This window comes from Mya arenaria, chromosome 5, assembly GCF_026914265.1.
Source record: "Mya arenaria isolate MELC-2E11 chromosome 5, ASM2691426v1".
In the NCBI taxonomy this organism is placed as follows: Eukaryota; Metazoa; Mollusca; class Bivalvia; order Myida; family Myidae; genus Mya; species Mya arenaria.
In genome coordinates, this window is record NC_069126.1 from 73808683 (window position 1) to 73819643 (window position 10961).

A 10961-nucleotide genomic window follows, 5' to 3' on the forward strand; every position below is an offset into this window, starting at 1 on the left:
GTTACGGCGGGTGTCTCTCGCTCTGTGTCTGCTAGGCTTTGGGCCACATATGTCTTGTTACGGTGGGTGTCTCTCGCTCTGTGTCTGCTAGGCTTTGGCGCCATATATCTTGGTACGGCGGGTGTCTCTCGCTGTGTGTCTGCTAGACTTTGATGCCATATGTCTTGTTACGGCGGGTGTCTCTCGCTGTGTGTCTGCTACACTTTGATGCCATATGTCTTGGTACGGCGGGTGTCTCTCGCTATGTGTCTGCTAGACTTTGATGCCATATGTCTTGTTACGGCGGGTGTCTCTCGCTGTGTGTCTGCTACACTTTGATGCCATATGTCTCGTAACGGCGGGTGTCTCTTGCCGTGTGTCTGTTAAGATTTAGTGCGATATGTCTTGTAATGGCGGGTGTCTCTCTCTCTCTGTGTGTCTGCTAGGCGCAGGGGCACATATGTCTGGTTACGGTTGGTGTCTCTTGCTGTGTGTCTGATAGGCTCTGGACCCCCTGTATCTTGTTACGTTGGGTGTTTCACGCTACGTGTTTGGACCAAAGATGTCTTGGTACGTTGGGTATCTCGCTATTTGTCCTTTGATGCAACATGCCTGGTTACGTTGGGCGTATCTTGCTATTTGTGTGTTAGGTTTTTGGTCGGATATGTCTTGTAATTTAGGGTGTATCTCGCCTTTTGTCTCGCTTAGGTCCATATATGTCTTGTTACGTTGGAAGTATCTCGCTGTGTGTCTATAAGGCTTTGGGTCACATATGTCTTGTTACGCTGGAAGTATCTCGCTGTGTGTCGATTAGGGTTTGGGCCACATATGTCTTGTTACGCTGGAAGTATCTCGCTGTGTGTCTATTAGGCTCTGGGTCACATATGTCTTGTTACGCTGGAAGTATCTCGCTGTGTGTCGATTAGGCTCTGGGTCACATATGTCTTGTTACGCTGGAAGTATCTCGCTGTGTGTCTATTAGGCTCTGGGTCACATATGTCTTGTTACGCTGGAAGTATCTCGCTGTGTGTCTATTAGGCTCTGGGTCACATATGTCTTGTTACGCTGGAAGTATCTCGCTGTGTGTCTATTAGGCTCTGGGTCACATATGTCTTGTTACGCTGGAAGTATCTCGCTGTGTGTCTATTAGGCTCTGTGTCACATATGTCATGTTACGTTGGATGTATCTTGCTGTGTGTCTTTTAAGCTCTGTGCCACATATGTCTTGTTACGCTGGGTGTATATCGCTGTGTGTCGATTAGTGTTTGTGCAATATATGTCTTGTTATGTTGCCTGTCTCTCATTGTGCGTGTGCTAGGTCTCGCTCCTGATGTCTAGGTTCGGCGGTTGTCTCTCGTTGTGTGTCTGCTATGCTTTGCCCATTATGTCTTGTTACGTTGGATGTCTTTTGCTGTATGTCTGCTAGGCTTTGGGGCTATATGTCTTGATATTGCGGGTGTCACTTGCTATGTGTCTGCTAGGCTTTGATAATTTATTCTGACTTTTTAACAAGCTCATTTAAATGTTTGTTTTCTGGGCTCGTTCGTTGTTTCATCATAATATAAGTTTGAATCTAAAATGCAACATTTTAAAGATAATCGGAAATTCTGTTATTATTTATTCCTTTGACTGAGAAAAACAATTTATATAGCACTACATCTTAATACATTGTATATATATCAAGAACCAAACACTTAACATTTTACTCCACCAGTGGTCATAAAAGGAAATACATGTAGTATATTTCTAAATCCATAGAGAATTCAACAATACTTATTAATTTAAGCTTCTGGACCTAACCCGTTGTTTTACAATGAAAACTAACGATAAAACGAGAGATGTCGCTCCGCATGCAACGATCAACGCAGTTCCACCCGTAATACACTTCATCCCATAACAGTGTAAGTCGTCCCCCTCCCCCGAAGACATATGATCGTACATAGCACCAAACGCCTCCTGTAGCCCAGCACCGATCAGGGACATTACTAACAGACAGGCTCCCCAATTTCGGCCTAAATTACCTATGTAAAACATCTCTTTGATGATTGTCGGTGCTATTGTCCATAATATGGCCACACCATTGCCAACAAGCACAAGGGATACAATTAATATTCCGTAAGAATTTGCGAAAAGAATTACTAGAACTTGCGACAAGGTAAATGAAATAAAAGATAGAATCAAAATCCAAACTCGGGGTATTTTGTGTTTGAAAATATCCGAGACTATTCCAACGGAAAAGCTGATGATAGCATTTGTAATTGGGATAACAATTGTCAGCACACCGTCGTGTTGGTTTAAGTGAACAGACTTGCTGATCAGGGTAATATTGTTAGCATAAACCAGTCCAATTACTGACGCGAAGCTGATCATCCAAAGTATGAGCTGGTAGTCGGCATTTAAAAGTATTTCTTTCAGTGACATTTCTCTGTCGGCGTAAGGGTAGACCGTCGGGTTACTGGGAGTCGATGCTGAGTTCGTACTACTTGATCTTTTCTTAAAGCAAAACATTTCATTGGAACTGTCACTTTCTGATCTATCTCCATGTGAAACATCATTCACAATTTGCTCATTGTTAAACTGCACGAATTCCGGATCATCGTCTCGGTAGCAGTTCATACAAATGATACACAATATGTCAACTACGGCGAAACTTATTGCAAACATGAGCATGAATCCACCAAAATCTTGGTTGGCGGTATAAGTCTTATCGCCATGCGTGAATACATTGTAATAGATAATAGAGTATATGGAAGGACTCCCCGAAAAAAATGCGTTCAAAATGCCGACGATCATGCCCGTGTATTTCTTGTCAAAGTTGATGATATTCGTGTTGAGGGCAACCATATAGGTGAACACCGAGCCAAAACCTGCAAAAAAATTAAAGATACACTCTTACTCCCAAATAAGATTTACTAAATTTAAAAATATTGTTTTAATATTCTAAAAAGGGTGAATAAATGTCCAAAACAATGGTTCTTATGAAGGATACCTAGTTAAATTTGAAAGAAATGAGCATAAAACATGATTGACTATAAACCTTACGAGACTATAGTAGACCACAATAAATATTTTCGCATTCACCATTCATTTAATATTTTGGCGCTATCTGCTATTAAATACACGGTTACAATGTTGTTATCAGTAATTAAAATTTTCCATAAATGTATTATTTAGTAAGTAGTTAAAGGTTTATCAGTCAAAATTGATGTTTGTTATACATGTTTATGCATTGATTTTGAGTGTCACTTTAAACAAAATCGCATACTTCGATTACCCGGGGTTACGCGTCTTTTGCTCTCAGTTAAGCCAATATTCAAAAGTGACAAAGTATAAATAATGCAACTATTATTGACAACATACATTTTTTATGTAATAAAATATAAATAGTTAGACTTGTAATTTAAAAATAATACCAGTTTCTAGGTACGATTCTCTGATTCCCTCCGACTAAAGAATTTAATGAAAATGGTTTTAAATTATTTATACTGTATGCGGTAATTGGAACAATTATATATATATACATGTATTAAGACGATTTGACTTCCTTTCTTGACAATTTGTTGTTTATAACCAGTTTTTATTTCATTAGAAGGAAATACTGAACGATGCATACCGCAAATTAGAAAGTAGATCGCCATCAGCCAGGAATTCTTTGAGTAAAAGCGCACAGCTTTGGTGGTGCTCCACAGGAGTAGGTAGGCAGAGACAGATACCAGCAGTCCTACGAATGACGTCAACCGAGGGCCAAACCTTGAATGAAAAAAATAAAAATCAATATCAAAGAACTATATGAGTTTTATTAACACATCGATATAGAGTTATTGAACTAAAATAGACAGAACAGAACAAAGTTTATTTCTTATTAATCAGTTCACACAATAAAGACAACGATATAAGTCAAAGATGACCCTTGATCATTGATAAATTGAAAGGCGATTGGTTATAAAATGAATGAAATCCTTGAAAAAAACATACAAGAAATTATAAAAAAAATCCTTGTTTGTTTAAAAAGATATACGTTTAAGGCGAACGATACTGAATGCTGAAGTTTAACGTTGTTTCTATTCATCCTCAGGTTATTTCAGCACATAACTTATATTTGTAAAGTAATATTGTATGTTTCATACTTTGTGTTACTTTTTCATTCAACATGTTTTCGTTTATATATGCGGTTACTAAGACGCTGTGCATGGTATAAGTCTTAATAATCTGTTCTTTTCTGATATAAACTGTACGTAGACATTTAATACCTGACAGGAATAAGAACAATACCATTTTTAATAATATAATTGTTCTAAAGAATTATTGACTACATCTGACATTTGAACTTGACCAAATACTTATATATGATATCGTTGATATAAAGACGTAACAAATGGTACGATGATTTTATTGTTTGTTTTGTATGACAACTTACAGATAATGAATGATACTCGACAGGGTTTGACCCACATTCATTTCGAATGACATGGCAATATTTAAATGTCATGAGTTTTAACGAAAACAAATCGAAACAGTTTAACGAGTATTATAAAACAACTGAAACAGGAATACATGTGTAGACAAACATAATGATATTTATGATTAATAAAATTAATGGATACACAAAGATCCGACATACCTACAACAGTGCAATAATAAAAAAACCCATAATGTATGGTGTTCGGATTTATAGAACGACTTACCTATCGTAGAACATTCCGGGCAGAAATCCGATTCCTAGACCTATGTTTAGCATGGAGGCAAACAATTCCACTGCAAATAAGTTAATGTAAACATGGTTTACGCTATATCATGTAAGTGGTGTAATTCATTAGTTATTAGTTTAATTAATGTTTATGTCCTTTGCCATTGATGTACTGGCAATGTGACATATTGAGCCACCCGTTGACATTATGCTTCTAACCACTTTCAACGTAACTTCTAAAGAAAAATCATCATAACCTCTTTACAAGTTCGTCGTAACCTCTTAAAACTTTAATCGTAACCTCATAACACTTTCATCGTAACCTCTAAACACTTTCATCGTAACCTATAAACACTTTCATCGTAACCTCTAAACCCTTTCATCGTAACCTCTTAAAACTTCAATCGTAACCTCTAAACCCTTTCATCGTAACCTATAAACACTTTCATCGTAACCTCTAAACCCTTTCATCGTTATCTCTCAACACTTTCATCGTTATCTCTAAACACTGTCATCGTTATATCTCAACACTTTCATCGAACCCGTTTAAAGCTGCACTTTCACAGATATACCGTTTTTACAACTGTTTTATTTTTGTCTTGGAAAGAGCATTTTTTGCGTACATATCTGCAAACAAATGATAAAAGATGGCTGACAAAAAATCAGATTGCAGATTTTCATATTTCCGTTCGAAAATTAATGTTTGATGGCTTAAACCGCTACTAACGGATTATGAAAAGTACATAAAACACCATATTTTGAACTTGAATATACAAATCTGCGATCATATTTTTTGTCATCAGACTTATATAACTGGTTTCCATGCATTTTCACACATATTGACTCGTTCCAAGACAATTTTTTTTTTTGTCAAAACGTTCAATTTGTGCAAGTGCTGCTTAAACACTTTCATCGTAACCTTTAAACACTTTCATCGTAACCTCTAAAACCTTTCATCGTAACCTCTAAAAACCTCAATCGTGACCTTTAAACACTTTTATCGTAACCTATAAAAACTTAAATCGTAACCTCTAAACCCTTTCATCGTTATCTCTTTACACTTTCTCGTTATCTCTTAACACTTTCATCGTAACCTCATAACACTTTCATCGTAACCTCTAAACACTTTCATCGTAACCTCCTAACACTTTCATCGTAACCTCCTAACACTTTCATCGTAACCTCCTAACACTTTCATCGTAACCTCATAACACTTTCATCGTAACCTCATAACACTTTCATCGTAACCTCATAACACTTTCATCGTAACCTCATTACACTTTCATCGTAACCTATTATCACATTCATCGTAACCTCATAACACTTTCATCGTAACCCATAACACTTTCATCGTAATATCATAACACTTTCATCGTAACCTCATAACCCTTTCATCGTAACCTATAAACCCTTTCATCGTAACCTATAAACACTTTCATCGTAACCTATAAACACTTTCATCGTAACCTCTAAACACTTTCATCGTAACCTATAAACACTTTCATCGTAACCTATAAACACTTTCATCGTAACCTATAAACACTTTCATCGTAACCTATAAACACTTTCATCGTAACCTCTAAACCCTTTCATCGTAACCTATAAACACTTTCATCGTAACCTATAAACACTTTCATCGTAACCTATAAACACTTTCATCGTAACCTCATAAAACTTTCATCGTAACACATAACACTTTCATCGTAATATCATAACACTTTCATCGTAATATCATAACACTTTCATCGTAACCTCATAACACTTTCATCGTAACCTCATAACACTTTCATCGTAACCTCATAACACTTTCATCGTAACCTCATAACACTTTCATCGTAACCTCTAAACACTTTCATCGTAACCTATAAACACTTTCATCGTAACCTCTTAACACTTTCATCGTAACCTCTTAACACTTTCATCGTAACCTTTAAACACTTTCATCGTAACCTATAAACACTTTCATCGTAACCTATAAACACTTTCATCGTAACCTCTAAACACTTTCATCGTGACCTCATAACACTTTCATCGTAACCATAACACTTTCATCGTAACCTCCTAACACTTTCATCGTAACCTCTTAACACTTTCATCGTAACCTCTTTACACTTTCATCGTAACCTTTAAACACTTTCATCGTAACCTATAAACCCTTTCATCGTAACCTATAAACCCTTTCATCGTAACCTCTAAACCCTTTCATCGTTAAATGTATGGCTACTGGGAGTGATCCTGCAGTTTTCATTGTGTTATTAAGAAATTAACAGACGGGAGAGCTCATTAAAAATATCATAAGAGTGTATTATGTGTCTTGTCTAATGCAATAGTTACAATTAATAATATAATAAATAACTGAACGAACTTGGTCGATAAAATAATTTCTCGTCGGAAATGATATTATCGGATTTGAACAGTAATAATAAGTTGCAATAAGGTGACCGAAAACTAGTTTCTTAGTTTTTGTGTGACTTAAGTGTATTTATAAAACCAGGGCCTCGTTTGGTAAAGATCGTAAGGTTTGAGATTTTCAAACTTAATCCCGATTTTGGCATAACTTGCGTTTCAATCAAATAAACGTATTTAGAACATTTATCACATAGAACTGTCCGTTACTGAACGAGTATCTGCTGCAGCGTAAGCGTAACAACTAAGATATCTTGTTGAAAACAGGACCCACGCCCCGGTCCATACCCTCCTGCTGTGTATAGTTGAAGGTATCCTTCACGACATCCTGGTACACACTGAAAACGAACATAGAGCCGGTGGTGAACTTGGCCAGGCAACCGATCGCGAGGCAGAGGAGCTTCAAGGCCTGAAGTTTGCTGATCTTCATAGTGATATTTGTAGGCAGAAATTTCGTTATAAAACTAATGTTTATTAATAAAACCAACGGTAAATAGTCCTTGACGAAGACTTCGTCACACCATTATTCATGGATTAAAGTCTTGCTACCAACATATTCCTGGATTAACCAACAAACACAACCATTTACAATTACTGTTTTATCAGTTGTTACTATATTATACACATGACAGTGATAGTAAAACTTTAACACTGACGAACATTTTAAAATGATGTACAATTATCAGTTTATCAGTACATGTATATCAATTAACCAGTAACGCAGTATATATATATATGGACTCAAACAAACTGTATCGGATATGGTACAGAATAGAACTACAACATTTGAATTTACAATTTTTAAGTGATAAAATAACGTTAAAACATCACTTTTTGTAGTGTGCCGGAAACAATAGTTTATATTCCATTCGGAGCTTGTAAATTTTCTCCCAAACGTCATCATTGTCATATCCATTATAATAAAACTATTTTTGTAGGTTTTCCAGTAATTAAAGCACAGATTAAACACAACAAAATACTTCATAATTGAATTTGGTAGCTGAGGAAAACTTTAGCTTACAACTGGCAAAATACATCAGAAATATAATACAATGTAAAATATATATGTCGGAAATCCCTTTTAAAACGTTTCTGGATACGTCCATACCCATTACGTAATATGATTTGACATATGATGTTAAATTAAGCAGCTTTCATTAGAGCCGATTTTCTCCAACATTGACGCATCAACAGTTGTGCCAATCCCATTAATAGCGAAAGGACCACCTTGAAATATATATAATGTTCAATTGGGCAGCTTTCATTACAGACTTTTATGCCGCTTTTCTCCAACATCGACGCATCAGCAGTAGTGTCAATCCCATTAATAGAGCGAGCACCGCCACCCCCAGAAACACCCCATAACCTCCCCGTATGCAAGCCATTCCGTAGCAATAATTCCCATCCCCTTCGGGTATCTTTATATCGTAAAGAGTCCCGAAGACCTCCTGTGAAGCAAACGCGAGTAGTGCTGCAATAAGTAAAGCTATTCCCCAGTTTCTACCCAGATGTTCAACCGAAAACATTTCTTTCATGATCGTTGGACACAGGCTCCATATTATACCGATGCCGAACCCAGCCAAAACTGTTGCAGTTACGAATACACTTAGAGTGTCAGCTAATGTTATAACTAGAGCTTGCGCGACAATTAATGTAAGACACGCGAGGGTCACGATAGCTTGTCGAGGTATTCTGTCCTTAAACATGTCTGAAATAACTCCAATGAAAGCGCTTACAATGGCGTTGGTAATCGGGATTATTATAACAAGACGGTCATTGTAGTAGTCTAGACCAACTGATTTGGATGTCACTGTTATATTGTTACCATAGACAAGTCCAACACTTGAAGCGAACGCAAACATCCAAGAAAATATTTGAAAATCTAGGCGGCGTAAAGTCGACATCAACGTCATTGGAACCCCCTCCTCAGCGTTTTCTGCCTTTAACGTTGTTTCTTCAGTGACTAAAATGCCGTTAGAAGGTTGTCCATTTACAACAGAAGTGATGTCATCGATGACGTCTCCATTTGAGTTCTTAATATACTTTATAGTGACGTCATCTCTAATATCTTTAATGACGTAGATTCGTAGAAAAAACATGCACAGAATATTCACAATTCCGAAGAGAATTGCAAAGAAAAGCATGAAACCTGTAGACGAAAAGAAAAGAATTGTTGTTTTAAGATATGCATATTTATCAAATATGTATAGCAGAACATAAACAATCTGTTCGGACGAAAAGTTCTGTCCTCTAACTATAGCAACTTTTAAATAAACGCTCGATAAACGTCGTACAACTTTGTCATTGAAGGAAACAACAAGTAGTGAACAGTTGAACAAGTATACGTTGTACATGAATGTTCTTGCTGTGTTGTGTTCCCGCATAATTAAATTCAAATCCAAAAAATAAATCAATATAACATAAGTTACCTGCAAAATCCTGATTGGCTGGATCAGTTGAGTCCCCGTGGGTAAACACTCTATAGAAAAGGGTACCGAAGACTGATGGACTCCCGGCGAAGAACGCGTTTAGAAAGCCAACGACCTTGCCCGTATGCTTAGCCGAGAAGTTAATGACGTTTGTATTCAGAGCGACCATGTAGGTGAACACCGATCCAAACCCTGATCAAATATAATAATTATATTATAATCTGATAGATTCTGGCTTTCCAAATGTCACCAGTACTTTTGTAAACCTGGCAACGTGGACGTTTTTATATTAAAAAAACAAAGCCTCCGTGATGTAACGCCAACTGTCAACCTTCGATAAAAAAAACTTTAATAAGATAATACAAATATAGATCTACCAAGCAACGCTTTGGACAAAGACATTCTCACAGATAATTCTAGGTACAAGACAAACGTATACGGGGTTAGATATTTTAAGTGATGTGTGTTAAGACTTTATTTTGGATTGCGTCCATCACAGAAGGCCACTTTTAAAAGCTGTTATAAAACTCTTCTTATTCGATATTAACTTGTACTAATATTTCACAACCTTTTAACTATGACTTACCTGCAAGAAGAAAGTATATAGCCATCAGCCAAACTCGTTTGCTGTAGAACTCTGCGTACTTGACGGTGCTCCACATTAACAGGTACACGGGCACAGAGACGATAAGCCCCGCCCCTGAGGTCATAGCGGGCCCGAAACGGTCGTAGAACATCCCGGGGATGAAGCCAACGCCCAGACCCACATTAAGCATGGAGGACAGCAACTCCACTAAAAGATGTTATCAGAATTTCTTCATATTAAGTATATTATTGAATCAAAACACTTGTACACTCTTGTCAATAATAAGGTTTAAAAATAAGGTCCCCATAGACCTGTAACACAAATTACAATGTGTGCAAAATAATTTGTGAAGCTTTTTTACAAAACATATGTATTGACATAAAATTAAACTTGATGAATGAATGAATGATGATGATGATGATGAATGATGATGATGATGATGATGATGATGATGATGATGATGATGATGATGATGATGATGATGATGATGATGATGATGATGGGTGGTGGTGATGATGATGATGATGATGATGACGATGACGATGATGATGATGATGATGATGATGATAATGATGATGATAATGATGATGATGATGTTTCGACAATGACGATATTACTTTCAGAATTTACCTTCTGTTTGTGTGTAGTTGAAATTATACTTGATGGCATCTTGGTAAGAATTAAATACAAAAATAGATCCGGTGACAAATTTGGCGGCAAGACCCACTGCAAACCCGACAAACTTCAATGCTGTAATCCTGTCACACATTCTTGAAGAGTTCCCGATCAGTGTTATGTGCAGATTTTATTGCGCTGCACCTGTGCATGTAACGTTTATCATACGCAGTTATTTTAACTTCAAAAATGCATTCTC

General features: G+C 36.8%; 2 protein-coding genes across 2 annotated transcripts; both read right to left on the minus strand.

The window, feature by feature from the left end:
• Window positions 1-1641: 1641 nt before the first annotated feature.
• LOC128234235 (uncharacterized) lies at window positions 1642-7783 on the minus strand. The gene is made up of 4 exons (XM_052948344.1): window positions 7361-7783; window positions 4665-4734; window positions 3593-3729; window positions 1642-2846 (listed from the first exon to the last, which is right to left on the minus strand). Exons 1-4 carry the CDS (start codon window positions 7500-7502, stop codon window positions 1756-1758), a joined length of 1440 nt encoding a protein of 479 aa, XP_052804304.1. The 5' UTR covers window positions 7503-7783; the 3' UTR covers window positions 1642-1755.
• A 50-nt stretch (window positions 7784-7833) lies between these two features.
• LOC128234236 (uncharacterized) lies at window positions 7834-10961 on the minus strand. Its single transcript, XM_052948345.1, has 4 exons — window positions 10718-10961; window positions 10088-10294; window positions 9502-9693; window positions 7834-9221 (listed from the first exon to the last, which is right to left on the minus strand). Exons 1-4 carry the CDS (start codon window positions 10854-10856, stop codon window positions 8347-8349), a joined length of 1413 nt encoding a protein of 470 aa, XP_052804305.1. The 5' UTR covers window positions 10857-10961; the 3' UTR covers window positions 7834-8346.